The 18,188-nt window shown below is 39.6% G+C and overlaps 1 protein-coding gene across 1 annotated transcript in view; it reads right to left on the reverse strand.

The window, feature by feature from the left end:
• Positions 1-18,188, reverse strand: part of LRP1B (LDL receptor related protein 1B) — a gene marked incomplete at its 5' end in the record, with an annotated part of 885,246 nt that overhangs the window by 116,779 nt on the left and 750,279 nt on the right. The window contains 6 exons of the mRNA XM_084642729.1: positions 4,653-4,787; positions 7,083-7,220; positions 7,471-7,593; positions 11,185-11,307; positions 15,720-15,852; positions 16,197-16,303. Coding sequence (XP_084498855.1) covers positions 4,653-4,787; positions 7,083-7,220; positions 7,471-7,593; positions 11,185-11,307; positions 15,720-15,852; positions 16,197-16,303 — 759 coding nt within the window. The remainder of the gene's footprint in view (positions 1-4,652; positions 4,788-7,082; positions 7,221-7,470; positions 7,594-11,184; positions 11,308-15,719; positions 15,853-16,196; positions 16,304-18,188) is intronic.

Here is an 18,188-nt window from a genome sequence, read left to right on the forward strand (position 1 = left end):
ATACTCAACTGAGGAAGGAAAAATCAATTTCACACATATAAAATGGGAAAAGACTGCCTACAGAAAGAAATATGGGGATATGGTTGATCACAAGCTAAATATGAGTCAACATTATAACATTGTTTCAAAAAAAGCAAACATCATTTTGGGATATATTAGCAGGAGTGTTATCAGCGAGATATGAGAAGTAATTCTTCCACTCTACTCCGCACTGATTAGGCCTCAACTAGAGTATTCTCTCCAGTTCTGGGCGACACATTTAAGGAAAGATGTGAACAAATTGGAGAAAGTCCAGAAGAGAGCAACAAAAATGATTAAAGGTCTAGAAAACATGACCTGTGAGGAAAGACTGAAAAAGTTGGGTTTGTTTAGTCTGGAGAAGAGAAGTCTGAGAGGGGACATGATAACAATTTTTCAAGTACACAAAAAGTTGTTACAAGGAAGAGGGAGAAAAATTGTTCTTGTTAACCTCTGAGAATAGGACAAGAAACAATGGACTTGAATTGCAGCAAGGGAGGTTTAGGTTGGACTTTATGGATGGAGCTCGGCTGTTCTCAGTGATGGCAGATAGCAGAACAAGAAGCAATGGTCTCAAGTCGCAGTGAGGGAGGTCTAGACTGGGTATTAGGAAACACTATTTCACTAGGAGGGTGATGACACACTGGAATGGGTTACCCTGGGTGGTGGTGGAATCTCCATCTTTAGAGGTTTTTAAGGCCTGGCTTGACAAAGCCCTGGCTGGGATGATTTACTTGGTGTTGGTCCTGCTTTGAGTAGGGGGTTGGACTAAATGACCTTCTGAGGTATCTTCCAACCCTAATCTTCTATGACTCTATGATTAGGAAATGCTTCCTAACTCAGAGTAGTTAAGCACTGGAACATATTGATTAGGGAGGCTGTGGAATTTCAGTAATCTTTAAAAAAGGGAAGAAGGAGGATCCTGAGAACTACAGGCCAGTCAGCCTCACCTCAGTCCCTGGAAAAATCATGGAGCAGGTCCTCAAGGAATCAATTCTGAAGCACTTAGAGGAGAGGAAAGTGATCAGGAACAGTCAGCATGGATTCACCAAGGGCAAGTCATGCCTGACTAATCTAATTGCCTTCTATGACAAGATAACTGGCTCTGTGGATGAGGGGAAAGCAGTGGACGTGTTGTTCCTTGACTTTAGCAAAGCTTTTGACACAGTATTCTTGCCAGCAAGTTAAAGAAGTATGGGCTGGATGAATGGACTATAAGGTGGAAGGAAGCTGGCTAGATTGTCGGGCTCAACGGGTAGTGATCAATGGCTCCATGTCTAGCTGGCAGCCGGCATCAAGTGGAGTGCCCCAACAGTCGGTCCTTGGGCCGGTTTTGTTCAATATCTTCATAAATGATCTGGAGGATGTTGTGGATTGCACCCTCAGCAAGTTTGCAGATGACACTAAACTGGGAGGAGAGGTAGATACTCTGGAGGGTAGGGATAGGATACAGAGGGACTAGACAAATTGGAGGATTGGGCCAAAAGAAATCTGATGAGGTTCAACAAGGACAAGTGCAGAGTCCTGCACTTAGGATGGAAGAATCCCATGCACCGCTACAGACTAGGGACCAAATGGCTAGGCAGCAGTTCTGTGGAAAAGGACCTAGGGGTTACAGTGGATGAAAAGCTGGATATGAGTCAACAGTGTGCCCTTGTTGCCAAGAAGTCCAATGGCATTTTGGGATGTATAAGTAGGGGCATTGCCAGCAGATTGAGGGACGTGATCATTGCCCTCTATTCGACATTGGTGAGGCCTCATCTGGAGTACTGTGTCCAGTATTGGGCACCACACTACAAGAAGGATGTGGAAAAATTGGAAAATGTCCAGCAGAGGGCAACAAAAATAATTAGGGGACTGGAACACATGAGTTATGAGGAGAGGCTGAGGGAACTGGGATTGTTTAGTTTGCGGAAGAGAAGAATGAGGGGGGATTTGATAGCTGCTTTCAACTAACTGAAAGGGGGTTCCAAAGAGGATGGATCTAGACTGTTCTCAGTGGTAGCAGATGACATAACGAGGAGTAATGGTCTCAAGTTGCAGTGGGGGAGGTTTAGGTTGGATATTAGGAAAAACTTTTTCACTAGGAGGGTGGTGAAACACTGGAATGCGTTACCTAGGGAGGTGGTGGAATCTCCTTCTTAGAAGTTTTTAAGGTCAGGCTTGACAAAGCCCTGGCTGGGATGATTTACTTGGGGATTAGTCCTGCTTGGAGCAGGGGGTTGGACTAGATGATCTCCTGAGGTCCCTTCCAACCCTGATATTCTGTGATTCATTGGTGGTTTTTAAGAACAGGTCTGGTCTAGTTATTATGTAGTCCTACCTTGAGTGCACAGGACTGGACTAGATGATCTACTGAGGTCCATTCCAGTCCTACACTTCTGTGATTCTATGACATGCCTAACTTTGAATCCAAACTTGGCTTAGTCTGTGACTTCACAGCTGATCCAACGTTAGATGCAGGAACTGCAATCATAAGGCCTCATCTGTGCGGAGGGCATGGGGACTCTGCATTTTATAAAAGGTTGAAGTATGAAGGTCTTATAAACAAAGAAACCATCTAGGGCAGTGTTTCCCAAACTTGGGACGCCGCTTGTTCAGGGAAAGCCTCTGGCGCGCCGGACCAGTTTGTTTCGCATCTGCAGGTTCGGCTGATCGCGGCTGATCGCGGCTAGGCAGCAGTTCTGCGGAAAAGGACCTAGGGGTGACAGTGGACGAGAAGCTGGATATGAGTCAGCAGTGTGCCCTTGTTGCCAAGAAGGCCAATGGCATTTTGGGATGTATAAGTAGGGGCATAGCGAGCAGATCGAGGGACGTGATCGTTCCCCTCTATTCGACATTGGTGAGGCCTCATCTGGAGTACTGTGTCCAGTTTTGGGCCCCACACTTCAAGAAGGATGTGGATAAATTGGAGAGAGTCCAGCGAAGGGCAACAAAAATGATTAGGGGACTGGAACACATGAGTTATGAGGAGAGGCTGAGGGAGCTGGGATTGTTTAGCCTGCAGAAGAGAAGAATGAGGGGGGATTTGATAGCTGCTTTCAACTACCTGAAAGGGGGTTCCAAAGAGGATGGCTCTAGACTGTTCTCAATGGTAGCAGATGACAGAACGAGGAGTAATGGTCTCAAGTTGCAGTGGGGGAGGTTTAGATTGGATATTAGGAAAAACTTTTTCACTAAGAGGGTGGTGAAACACTGGAATGAGTTACCTAGGGAGGTGGTAGAATCTCCTTCCTTAGAGGTTTTTAAGGTCAGGCTTGACAAAGCCCTGGCTGGGATGATTTAACTGGGAATTGGTCCTGCTTTGAGCAGGGGGTTGGACTAGATGACCTTCTGGGGTCCCTTCCAACCCTGATATTCTATGATTCTATGATTCTATGATCTGGCTACATAATGGCAAGAACTGAGGTAGTTGGCTCTACACTGAGGTGATTGGGTCCTTTTATAACCTCAGCTATGAATGTGCAGTGCCACACAAGGTTGGTTCTGCTTGCAGAAAAGGTTCCTAAAGTTCAGTGACACTGGAGCAAACAACCTCCCAAGAATGAATATGCAGAGGCCACCTCAATGAAGAGCACACTTTAGCATTGTTGAAGGAGTGCCTGAAAAACCATAATGGAGCATCTCATGTTTTTCAGAAGTATCAAAAGTTCATTTTACAGTATTCTTTAATAAAGAGTCCTATAAACTCAAGAGGATGTCAGTAATGCTATATCTTCTAAGTGAATGAAACTAATTCTCTGACAGTTCCTGTGATGTTAATTCTTTAATTTGCATTGCTAAACTAGAGCCAGAACAAAAACAACCAAATTCCTAGCAGTAGTTTTCCATATTATAAGTATATCATGTGTGATTACTTTCACAGTCCAGTTACTCTCAGATGTAAAATGACATCCCATAAGTACACATAATTTTTATTAGCTGTACAAATTTATTAGTGTTTGTGATATGATTGTTTGTAATGGCAGGAGGCAGGGCTCAGAAGCCCCGTGCTCACTTCCAGTTTGTGTCTTATGCTTCAGGGTTTCAATCAGCTCACCTGCAGGGGTCAGAAATTTTGTTTATTTTTATCTCTTTCCTCTGAAGCATCAGTGAGGGCCATAGCTGGAAATGGGACACAAGATGGGGTAGGCCAGGGCTCTGAGGTGGCATTGAGCATTCTCTCTCTCGATACTTGGCTGGTGAGTTCTTGCTCACATGGTCAGGATCTAACTGATCAACACCTGTAGGACCAGGAAGGAATTTTCCTCAAGGTTTTTCGCCTTCCTCTGCAGCATGTGGGTGCAGGACATTTGACAGGATTACCTGGGTATATCTCACAATCATTTCTCTGCCATTGGTGCGGCCGTGGGAACTGGTACTTCTCAGTCCCTTCTATTCTTTGTCTCTGGCGCATAATAGTTTAGTTGGGCTGTAAGACTTTGTCCTAATTTCAGTTGCTGGTTTTAATGTGTGGGTGCTGCATGGTGTTGGTGGCCTGTGATATTCAGGAAGTCAGACTAGATGATCTGGTGGTGCCTTCTGACCTTAAACTCTATGACTCTAAAAGCAATCATTTAATTTACTTAGTAAAAGGATGTAGAAGAATTGCAATAGAAAGCTTTAATGAAAGCTGCAAAGGAAATATACTGTACCTTCACATTGCCTATTCCTCCTGTTTCTCTGAAATCCAGGCTTACACCGACAGAAAACTAATGATTTTGTTTGATTACAGTATGCATCATCTCCACAAGGATTCACATCAGCTTCACAAGTATATTCAGTGGCACCTATGGGAATAGACTTAAATTGGTAAAATGGAAATCTATAAATGGTGAAATACTTAATTGTTAGAATTGCTCTTATTTTTTATGATACATTCTATTTAATTAAACAAATTTGACTGTAACTACTAAAGCTGCTTGAATACAACAAAGGTTTCTGAAAATTTTAAATTCATTTCAGTCATGCTCACAATACTTCTATGTTTAATTTCAACAAACATTTGTCCAACCGATTATTATTGGCAAAAATATCTGAACAAGGTTTTTGTGGAAATGGACTCTTAAATTCTCACATGTGGCTGTCCACAAATGATGTGCCTGAACTCTCATCCAATTAGGGAATGGAAACAATAACATGTTTCTTATCTGCCCTAGCCAACTAATTAATACTGATAGAATATGGCATATTTTCAGATAACTATATTTGTGATCAAGCCAAAAAAAATTTAAAAACCACAATTACGCATACAAAAATCCTCTCAAACATCTCTGAACAACCAACAAATGTAGGAAATTGCAAGCTGGCGTAAATATTCCACATGGAAAAGAAGAAGTTCAGTTTGTCAGATAAATTATTCATTTTTCGTCACTCAACTCTAGTAAATATCCATTTGTTTTTTAGCAGTGGGTATTTTACTGATTTTATGCATTTGTTCAACTACATATGATACAGTTCATCCATACAACTAACATGTAAGAACCTTAAACTTCCTCCCATTCTGTGGGGAACTCTAACACTAAGTTCCTGTTAAAAAACAAACCACAATCATTTTCTGCAGGACAAAAGGAATTTTAAGATGACTGTATAACAAATAGTTTTATTTCACTATGGCCAAAATGATACCAAAACCATAAAATAGTGGAACACATCTTTATGTATATCTCATTTTTTTTACTATTGTGGAGGATACACAGCATAAGAACAACCTCAAAAAGAATTACTGCAGCATCCACTAGCACATTAGTTAAGTATCTCTTGGTATTTCCAAGGTGCATCTTTACAAAGCTTGTCCATTGGTGCACCCCCTCTCTGGCTAAGGAGATGGACATGGTTATTGTGGAGTGGGCACTAAGTTTTAGTGGACAGGGAACTCTGTAGCTTTGTAAACTCCAGGATAATGAACTTTATCTATTTGGCTATGATATATCTGGATTTCACAGTACTCTTGAAGAGAATGAAAATAGATTCAGCTTCTTTCTCAAACATGGAAGATAGTTGAAAGCTCTCCCATTCTCTTGACCGAGATGACCATTTTCCAGGAATCTATTTTCAGGAAGAGAACTGCAGAGCCTCAAAGGAAGATATATACAATCGGAGAAGGTCCGGATTCATACTCCTCAGACCTCACAGGAGAACTAACTGGAGGGTGGAGAAAGGGATAAGGATCCTAACCTCAGATTACTCTAAAAATCCATACTCCTGACACAGAGAACCAGAATTTCATATAAATGCCTGTTCATATGAAACATTCGGCTTACATGTCGTACCAAAGAAGTTTGAAACAAGCCTGAATAAATGTATTATTAGGCTTATCTGACTGAACCTTTGACCAAATTTGTATGTCCCACAAGCTGCAAGGACATAAACGGAAAAATGAAGAGAGGCTGTGAAAGCCACTCTCATATATTCTAGAATTATTCTAGCTCATATTGAGTTAATTATAGCTGCATGATTTTGGCAAACAGCTGGCTTTCTTAGCATACTGCAACCATCCTAAGAAAACAACCCATTGCCACAAGGTACTATAATTTAATGTATTTTCTGCACAATAAATGTATGTTAATAAAATTTAGGTGTATGAAAGTTATTAGCTCATTGAATTTATTTAAATAAAATATATCTGTGTGACTAGCAAGTCTTGAAAAACTGTATTATCAATGTTTGGATAAGTTTCTTCTGTCAGCTTAGTTTCAGTGATTTTGTTTCAGATCAAGAATTTCATATCACAAAACCTTTTTATTTGTTTCGATAGAGAAGAATAGGTGTGAAATGAAATATAATCAATTTAAACAGCTAAACCAGCTCACAATGGATTGAGTCATCTCTTGAAGGGTCAGATAGTTGATTATTTTCTGAAGCAAAATAACTATTATTTGGAAAAGTTGTTAATTTTCTTCATATTCTACTTTAAACCATTAGTCTCAGCTATATTAGTTTGGATACTACATAGTTTACACTTTTTCATGTGAATGAAAACTCTGTTTTGTTGGATAGGTTCTGCATGAAAGAATACCAGTTCATTGTGTTACTTCTTTTGTGCTACAAGTATGAAAAACAGACAGCTTATCAACCGGACTCACTTATTTTGCATCCTTGCTCATCTGAACCATCTCCACAGTCATCAAACCGATCACACTGCAGCTCCATGGGTATACATTTCTTATCTCTACAAGTAAACTCATCCTTTTTACAAGGTTTTGCTTTATATGGGATCTTATCTACATAATTACAAATGAAAAATCACAAGAAGATTAGCATTTCATATTGTTTAGACTACTTGCACATAAAAATAGAAATGACCACAAAGCATTAAAGAGTTTCAAAGATGTCAAGCCTAATTGTTTTGAGAATTAAATTATGACCCACAAACTTTCAATTAAGCTTTTTGTAAGTACAATTTAATCTTTGTAATAAAATTTGCCTTTAATTGTTTTTTAATTGAATGCCTTAAAAGGTAAATCCACCTACCACAGTGATCTTCATCTGAGTTATCACCACAGTCATCAATCTCATTGCAAATCTGTTCAGGTCGCAGACAAACCCTGTTGTTTCTACATCTGTACGGTCTTGTAGGTGGACATGGAAATTTGACTGTAGAAAGAAAACATCAGACAGCATCCATTAATATAGAATAACAACAATCTTTTGTACTTAGAATCATAGAATCATAGAATATCAGGGTTGGAAGGGACCCCAGAAGGTCATCTAGTCCAACCCCCTGCTCAAAGCAGGACCAATTCCCAGTTAAATCATCCCAGCCAGGGCTTTGTCAAGCCTGACCTTAAAAACCTCGAAGGAAGGAGATTCTACCACCTCCCTAGGTAACGCATTCCAGTGTTTCACCACCCTCGTAGTGAAAAAGTTTTTCCTAATATCCAATCTAAACCTCCCCCACTGCAACTTGAGACCATTACTCCTCGTTCTGTCATCTGCTACCATTGAGAACAGTCTAGAGCCATCCTCTTTGGAACCCCCTTTCAGGTAGTTGAAAGCAGCTATCAAATCCCCCCTCATTCTTCTCTTCTGCAGGCTAAACAATCCCAGCTCCCTCAGCCTCTCCTCATAACTCATGTGTTCCAGTCCCCTAATAATTTTTGTTGCCCTTCGCTGGACTCTCTCCAATTTATCCACATCCCTCTTGAAGTGTGGGGCCCAAAACTGGACACAGTACTCCAGATGAGGCCTCACCAATGTCGAATAGAGGGGGACGATCACGTCCCTCGATCTGCTCGCTATGCCCCTACTTATACATCCCAAAATGCCATTGGCCTTCTTGGCAACAAGGGCACACTGCTGACTCATATCCAGCTTCTCGTCCACTGTCACCCCTAGGTCCTTTTCCACAGAACTGCTGCCTAGCCATTCGGTCCCTAGTCTGTAGCTGTGCATTGGGTTCTTCCGTCCTAAGTGCAGGACCCTGCACTTATCCTTATTGAACCTCATCAGATTCCTTTTGGCCCAATCTTCCAATTGGTCTAGGTCCTTCTGTATCCTATCCCTCCCCTCCAGCGTATCTACCACTCCTCCCAGTTTAGTATCATCCGCAAATTTGCCGAGAGTGCAATCCACACCATCCTCCAGATCATTTATGAAGATATTGAATAAAACCGGCCCCAGGACCGACCCTTGGGGCACTCCACTTGATACCGGCTGCCAACTAGACATGGAGCCATTGATCACTACCCGTTGAGCCCGACAATTTAGCCAGCTTTCTACCCACCTTATAGTGCATTCATCCAGCCCATACTTCCTTAACTTGCTGACAAGAATACTATGGGAGACCGTGTCAAAAGCTTTGCTAAAGTCAAGAAACAATACATCCACTGCTTTCCCTTCATCCACAGAACCAGTAATCTCATCATAAAAGGCGATTAGATTAGTCAGGCATGACCTTCCCTTGGTGAATCCATGCTGGCTGTTCCTGATCACTTTCCTCTCATGCAAGTGCTTCAGGATTGATTCTTTGAGGACCTGCTCCATGATTTTTCCAGGGACTGAGGTGAGGCTGACTGGCCTGTAGTTCCCAGGATCTTCCTTCTTCCCTTTTTTAAAGATTGGCACTACATTAGCCTTATGCACAAGCATCCTTCAGTTGCTCATAAAGCTTACCTGTCTTTGTGTTGTGCCTCCTTCCAGTGTGGTAAATGAGCACTGGATGTGTATGCTTTTATGATTGCATGATTTTATGCCCTCCTGATGTGATTTAAGCAGTTAATCAATTTAGTTGATTTTTTGTTTAAAAAAAGGAGGCAGGAGATATTGGAGTTGCTCAAAACCTTCTCTAGTGTTGAAGCAGAGCCCAGATGTTTATGCTAACAATCACATATAGTCGTCAATAGAAAACTGGAAAATGTTCATAGTACAAAAACTGGCCAATTCGAGTATCCACCCCTTTCCTTACCCTTAAACTCACAAGAGATAGACATCTGCTAGGAAAATATAAACATAAACAATCTTAAATAAATTAGTTAATAATACACATATTCACAATTCTTTGAACCATAGATCTCAAATGACTTTACATAGGGGAGTAAGTATCATTGTTCCCATTTTATAGATAGGAAAACTAAAGCACAGAGAGATGGAGTGACTTGTCTGAGGTCATGAAGCACTGGCACAGCTTGGAACATAACCCAAGTCTCTTGATTCCTTTTTTCCATGTATTTATCCCATAATCTCTCCATCTCTATATTTTTTCCTCTTTCCTGCCCTCTTCATTGTATTGTTTTCAGATGTATTGTTTTCTAGTGGTTTATTATGCTCTCACTTTCAGAAGCAATATCTCTCTTTAATTGGTTTATGTTGTTCATATTTGCCCCACTCTCAATTTTCAATGCTTGTGTCATGTTTCATTTCATACTGTCTTTTCCCTTTGTCATCTTTTTGTTATTTCTATCCCTCCACTCACTGGGCTCAATATCTTATTTTTAATCTGCTAATAGTAATGACCACTGTTGAATCTTGAGAGGCAGCTGGGACCTCCCTTCCTCTACTCACTCATAGAGCAGAAGCTGAGCAGGCTGTCCTGCTGATCTGTCCCGCAGTAGAAGCCACACAGGTTGCTTAGAGGAGCTGGTTAAGTTGCAGGAATCTAGTTCATAGCACTACGGGCTCATGACAACCCTAGTTTCACTTATGAAAGCTCCAGTAAACACTCAGATTGTTTAGGGCTCTGCTCTAAAATTGAACAAGTTGCAGTGAGAGATTTTGTGAGAAAAATGAAGGCTGAAAGGGGATACAACTACTATTTATAAATACATCAGGGGGGAGGGGCAGTGGAGCCTTCCCAGATGTGGCGGGGGGGTGTGTGTCAGGGGCTTCTGACCTCCTCCCCGAGGCACCTCCTCTTCCCCCCAAGGCCATGCCTCTGCCCCTTCCTATTCCCTAGGTGGCCCCATCCCTGGCAAAACCAGAAGCCTGAGCGGGGCCAGAGAGCCCGGGCTCTCCTCCCGGGGCAAGTGGAGGGACCCAGTCTTCCATAGCTGCTCACACAGCTCTTACCCCGACCCAGCCCTTACCATGGCTATTTTTTATGCTGATGGGAGAGCTCTCTCCTGTCGGTATAGAGTCTCTTCACCAAGTGCCCATGAGCCAATTCACTTAAGCCCACTTCCACCTGAGCTGAATTGGCTCGTTAGCACTGACCCTACACTTGATAAGGCAACTCCCATCTTTTCATATGCTGTGTATTTATACCTCCCTACTGTATGTTCCACTCCATGCATCTGATGAAGTGGGTTTTAGCCCACAAAAGCTTATGCCCAAATAAATTTGTTAGTCTCTAAGGTGCCACAAGGACTCCTCATTGTTTTTGCTGATACAGACTAACATGGCTACCACTCTGAAAGCTGTACCAGAGTAATTGTAAACCCCATTTGAGAGAAAAAAATAGGTATTTGCTTATTGCCATTTCTGATTTTAAAATCTCCACTGGATTGTAGAATAATATAATTTAATGTAAATTTTGTTTTTATCTAAGCTTACTGTCTGTATACCCATATTTAAGACAGTCCTTTAAAAGTCAAATGAGGAAAAACATAACTTAGAGTCTTTGACAGAAAAGAGGTAGTGAAGCGAGTTCTATATATTCCTAAATTGAGGGTTGTAAACTGTACATCTTTCTACTTCACTAATTCACTTCAGTGCCATGAATACAAAGCATTAAAATAACAAAAGGCATACCACACATTTCAGGGACTTCATCTGAGTTGTCTCCACAGTCATCTTCTCCATCACACACCCAAAAATGGAGTTTACAAAGTGAATTGTTGCACAGGAACTCATCAGCTTTACATATATTTCCCCCTTGGAGAAATAAATAACTGTGAATTCATGGTATAAATAAAACAAAATACACCCTATTTTCATTTGTCCATATGCTACGGTCAGCTAATGAAACATGGAGCATGAAAGGGCCAAATCCAATGGGGGAAGGCTTGGGAGGGGCATGCAGAAAGGGGAAATGGCCATTCAATATATTTTCCCCAACATAGCATAGCCACTCATTGCTCTTTCTTCATTTTGTGGCTCCTGTAATGGAGCCAAGTTCTGTGTGACTTTGAGGGGCTAAGGCAGGGAGAGAGGTACAGGAGTCAGGAGACAACCACCCCATGTAACATGTTCTCCTTGCAGGTGTATTTTAACTATAATAGTTAAAATATCTTAGAATCATAGAACCATAAAGTTAGGAGGTACAGCAAAGGTCAGACAGTCTAAGCCTCTGCCAAGACGTAGGATTTGTTGTGTCTAAACCATTAAAGACTAACCAGCTTCTTTTCGAAAATCCTCAGTTAAGGAGCTTATTGTAATCTTCTTCTATGCAACTTTTCTTTATTGCAGTGGAATTCTGAGGGCAAAGGACTTGACTACATCAGGACACTTGGTTATAAGGTGCAAGTGGTGCAAACCAGGAGAAACACAAAGAAAGGTTCCAGCTTATTCAAGGACATACCCCTCCAGGTTTGTCCTAAATGGATTCTGATGCTCCAGCTTTGGCTCTCCATTCATCCTCCCAAATCCACTCTGCTACAGACCATATATTCCATAAGTAATAGAGCGTAACAGCCCAACAAACACCTTTTGTGTCTTTTCAGTAACAGAGTGGATGGTTTGGGTTTGCTTGTTAATTCAGCTCAAAAAAGGTTTTTATTTTCCAAAGGACCATTAAGAGACAAGAGAGAGAAGTTACCTTATATATTATATAACTTTAATTATAAAAGTCCAAGTATTTATGGTATTTCCTCCTTTTCCAATATGCCTAACTCTTTCCTGAAGTGGTGTAACTTGTATTCTATTAAAAACACTTCAATCAGCATTTAGATTATTAAATATGTTGTTAATTATTTTGTTCATATATCAATTATATCACAATACAGAATTGATTTTCTTTATCAAATTAACAAGAAATTTAGTAAACAATAACAGGTGTTTGGTTTTTAAACAATTAAAAACATTAGGTAGATTGGCATGCATACTGAATACAAACAAAAGAATAATTTGCTATGTTTACTAGGTTTTCAGTTCTCTAACCTCTAAGTAATATAGTCATTTCTGTTTTGTTCAATGTTTTTAATAATCCATCCACTTGAAGTTTTCACAATAGGAACAGATGCTGTAGTATTAAGAACAGCTTCTGGCTTCTTGTATTCATTTGTGGTAGCAGTAACTAGTGAAATGACAGGCTTAGCTGCTATTTCAATTTAAGGATCAACACTATTTATCTGTTTGAATATCTATTTAATTGACAATAACTCCCCATTCTTTTAAAATATGGTAAAATGTTTGAAAAATTCTCTTTACTAATTGACTTTTTTATGAATTGCATATAAGGTTTTTCTCCCTTGACCACTGCACAAGCCATCAGGGTTTTTTTTTTTCTCTTTACATAATATGGCACTTACTGGCATCATCTGCTTTAATCTTTAGGAGGGTTCTCAAAGAACTGTTAGAGTCACTTTTATATTTTCATTTGCACATTGGACTTGTTTAAACTTTGACCTTCTAGGATCCAAATCATTTTCAAATGTGAAAAGTGTAACTTATATTGGTCTAAACAAGCATTAGTCAGTTTGGACTAAACAATTGATGAAGTGGGATTTGTTCTGCAGGTCATGAGGGACTAAAAGGAGTGAGTTATCCCTGCCTGTTCTTTCATCCTTTCCATTTCCTTGGGGATAATATGGGCTGTTAGTAATGTGCTGCAAACTGTATTTTTCTAGAACAGCTTTGAAATCTTGCTTTGTGAAATGTGGACCATTTATAACTAGTTCCCCTGGAAATCCATAATGACTAATCACCCTTTCATTTTTTTTTCAGTTACACAGTCTCGTGATATTAGAAAAATATGCAGAACCTACTTCTCCCAACTACAATGGTGTACCTCAACTGATTTCAGTGGAGTTATTCCTGATTTATATAATTTTCAGAGGTAAATCAGATGGCAATCTCTGTGATACCTTGAATAATACTCTTGCAATTAGATAGTTTTGTCTAATTAGCTCATAGAGGTCTAAACCTCTTCTCTTTCATGGGCTGTCTGTTAAGTGTTGTATCAAAGTTTTCTTTTTCTTCATTTTATTGAGCTCTTGTTTTGACAGTACCCACAGGGAGTTACTACTTTCACAATGACACTATTTACTACAGGCTACCATACAGTATTTGTACCTTAGTCTCTGTTCTATTCTGGTAACTTGAAGAACAATCTGGGTGTTGTTCAAACAATTCATCACTCAAGCCAAAGTCAGACACTTCTTTGCTCATGAATTTGGAATCTACTAAGTGGTTTTTCACTGCATAGAATATTTTAATTTTACAGTGAGACTCTTTAATATATTTTGGTCTTTTATCTGTAATATGTTACGATACAAGCTGAATTTTATGATATGCCAGTGGAGCTAGCTTGACCTCTTAGGCTACGGTTACACTCGCAAGTGTACATGGTTACTTGTGTGTGCTAGACTGTGTACCACATTCCCACACTGAGTGTCCACATATACAGATCTGGGCACTGCATAAGTATGCCATACCCATACTACTGCTTTTTGGTACAAAATGGTAGCTTTACTATTTCAGGGACCGTATCTCAGAGTTACTGTTTTCCCCAGACTGAATGAAATTTTTGTGCAAGGGAGTGTCTTTATCCTCCACTGGCACAATAAATGTCAATGTTTATAGAATAAGGAGAGCATTGTAATCAAAATATTATATACATGTTGCAGCTATGGTCTATTTCTGGCCTTACACAACGATGCAATTTATGACCTTGTTCTAAGATATTTACTACTCCTACAGATTACTTTCTTCAACCAGATCATATAAGCTCTTTGAGGCACAGACCATTCCCTTTATTCTGTGTTTGTACAGCATATAGCACAGTGGGGTAATGGTCCATGACTGAGGCGCCTCGACATTTTCACACCAAAGCCTACACATTCTAAGCTTGTGAGATGTCCCTTAACTCTCTTAGGCTTATCTTTCATTCTTATGAAACTTAAGAAAGAAGTTCCCAATGACATTTCTATTGTGGCACTCATATTGTACCTGCCAGTTAGGTGATTAACATTCATCACGTTGGCTCATCATTCATGATGGTAAATAATGATAAGGAAAAGTCAATTCTACATAGATGTCTGGATCAAATGGTAAGCTTGGCTCACTTGAACAAGATGCATTTTTATACAACTAAATGCAGCACCATTCATCTGGGAACAATGAATTTTGCTTTCACTTTTAGGATTGGGAACAAGTAGTTGCCAAGATACTGCATCGTGCATTTTTCTTGTTAAGACTTGATTATGCTTTGCTTTACTCTGCTGTGACACACAAGACTCTATATGTTACACTTACTGAAAAAAGTCAGATGTTGGAGGCTGGCATCCCTATAGTGACAGAGTTAAGGTTGTAGTTTGTGGTGTATGGTACTTGGGGCAGCCATTAAGTGGAGGATTAGAGCAAAAGTACTGTCATGTGGTTTACCTTTTCATTTCTATCCCTCAGGAGGAAAGTTGCGTGAAGAAGCTTTTTAATTACATTCTATTTGCTTTTACTTATTAAAGCAAGGTTGAAGAAGTAAGATTAGAATGGAATTTGTCAGTGCTCAGCATTTATGAAAATCAGACCACCTCTATTTAGGTGCCTAATTACGTATTTAGAAGCTTGACTTTAGGCATTCAGATTTGGGCCTAAATGTTTAACACTTAGGTCCCAATACTCCAACTTGTTCTTTGTGGGTGGGCCCTTTACCATAGAGCCCCTAAATGTGCCCAGTGGGGCTCTGCGTAGGCACAGGAGTCCACCCACATGGAATTAATTGCAAGATTGGGGCCTTTATTATTTTTCTGTTTTGTTTTATTTTGCAGCTTGTTTAAAAATGTACAGCTCTGTCTATTAATGTTGCCTAAACTGGCTATAAACTATAGACGTTTTTAACATTCTGAATTTTCTTCTTTGATAATACTTGTACCGAAGGCACATTGTTTTCTTTCCTATGGAACAAAAAAAATGTTATACAAAGTGAAAGAATTAAGCAGCATGAATTGTGACATTGCAGAGAGCCATCTGAGGAACAGCTGTAATGTCTTTTTAGGAAGGGATCACAGAGCCTTCATTTAATCCACTTTAGTATGACTCTGGGGTGCTGCTAACTTATAATAGGCTTAAATAGAAATAAGTGGAGAAATTTCCAGTGTTTTCATTTAGGGACAAGAACAATGTCTCACCTCTTTCACAGTTTTCTTCATCACTGCCATCCACACAGTCATGGATTCCATCACATAGCCATCTGATGGGGATACAGTGGGCCTTATTTTTGCATCGAAACTGATCTTCTTTACATTCTGTTACACAATCCATCTGTTTAAATACAGATGTGTACTGCAGTATTCATTAACAATAACAATACAGTTATAGACAGACCAAGCAGAATTCTTCAAGGCTGTTAGAATTTAATTGCCCTGGCTGCTTCTTCTTATTTACTATTAACAATGCAATTGAAATTGCTACTGAATTTCAAGTCAAGACCTGGAATATAGATGTTCTGATATTATATGCTTGCATATTTTGCTTTATCATTTGGTGGTGAAAACATTGGGCTCATGGAATTAATTCTTGTTTTATTAATTTTCAGTTTCTAAACTTGTTGATCATAAACCTCACATCAAATAGTATAAGGGGCTCAAAAGAAATGCACCAGTTACCTCATCAGAGCCATCAGCACAGTCAAATTCTCCATTACACCTGAGAGATGCTGAGATACATCCTCCACTGGCACACACATACTCGCTTGAAGAGCAGGTTGGAGATGCTAATTACAAACATAAATTTTAAGATTAGCAATTCATAAATAAGTAACTTCATATTTCAATGTTAGTATTAGGTAAAACATATTAGATAAACACATATTTTGTTGTAATTGACAATATCTTGTGCAAATTCCATAATCTGTAATTATGGTACCTGTTTTGACAAAAAAAAGTTGCTGTGTACTTTAAAGGCACTATTAAAAAAGTTGCACGTGTATTTTTTATGACAAAAGTACTTTTTTTTAATTGTCTCCATGCTCAGAAAGTTCTGAGTAACAGACCACAGGATATTAATATGGAAACCTCTTAGGCAACCTTGACCACCAAAAAAAAAAAAAAAGGAGTTTGAAGAACGGCTAGGCAAAACCCCAAAAGGTAATATCAAAATGCTTTTTAAGTACATCAGAAGCAGCAAGCCTGCTAAACAACCAGTGGGGCCCCTGGACGATCGAGATACAAAAGGAGCACTTAAAGACGATAAAGTCATCCCAGAGAAACTAAATGAATTCTTTGCTTCAGTCTTCACAGCTGAGGATGTTAGGGAGATTTCCAAACCTGAGCCGTCTTTTGTAGGTGACAAATCTGAGGAATTGTCACAGATTGAAGTGACACTAGAAGAGGTTTTGGAATTAACTGAGAAACTTAACAGTAACAAGTCACCGGGACCAGATGGCATTCACCCAAGACTTCTGAAAGAACTCAAATGTGAAATTGCAGAACTATTAACTGTGGTTTGTAACCTGTCCTTTAAATCAGCTACTGTATCCAATGACTGGAAGACAGCTAATGTAACCCCAATATTTAAGAATGGCTCTAGAAGTGATCCTGGAAATTACAGACCGGTAAGTCTAATGTCAGTACCGGGCAAATTAGTTGAAACAATAGTAAAGAATAAAATTGCCAGACACATAGAAGAACATAGATTGTTGCGCAAAAGTCAACATAGTTTCTGTAAAGGGAGATCATGTCTTACTAATCTATTAGAGTTCTTTGAGGAGGTCAACAAACATGTGGACAAGGAGAATCCAGTGGACATAGTGTACTTAGATTTCCAGAAAGCCTTTGACAAGGTCCCTCACCAAAGGCTCTTATGTAAATTAAGTTGTCATGGGATAAGAAGGAAGATCCTTTCATAGATTGATACTGGTTAAAAGACAGGGAACAAAGGGTAGGAATAAATTTAAATTTTCAGAATGGAGAGGGGTAACTAGTGGTGTCCTCAAGGGTCAGTCCTAGGACCAGTCCTATTCAACCTATTCATAAATGATCTGGAGAAAGAGGTAAACAGCGAGGTGGCAAAGTTTGCAGATGATACTAAACTGCTCAAGATTGTTAAAACCAAAGCAGACTGTGAAGAACTTCAAAAAGATCTCACAAAACGTAATGATCGGGCAACAAAATGGCAAATGAAATTTAATGTGAATAAATGTAAAGTAATGCACATTGGAAAAAATAACCCCATACAATACATACAATATGATGGGGGCTAATTTAGCTACAACTAATCAGGAGAAAGATCTTGGAGTCATCATGGATAGTTCTCTGAAGACATCCATACAGTGTGCAGCAGCAGTCAAAAAAAGCAAACGGGATGTTCAGAATCATTAAAAAAGGGATAGAGAATAAGACCGAAAATATCTTATTGCCCTTATATAAATCAATGGTATGCCCACATCTTGAGTACTGTGTACAGATGTGGTCCCCTCATCTCAAAAAAAGATATACTGGCATTAGAAAAGGTTCAGAAAAGGGCAACTAAAATGATTAGGGGTTTGGAACAGGTCCCATATGAGGAGAGATTAAAGAGGCTAGGACTTTTCAGCTTGGAAAAGAGGGTATGGATATGATAGAGGTATATAAAGTTATGAGTGGTGTGGAGAAAGTGAA

The sequence above is a fragment of the Lepidochelys olivacea genome (genome assembly GCF_965140295.1).
Source record: "Lepidochelys olivacea isolate rLepOli2 genome assembly, chromosome: 11".
NCBI classification, from domain to species: Eukaryota; Metazoa; Chordata; order Testudines; family Cheloniidae; genus Lepidochelys; species Lepidochelys olivacea.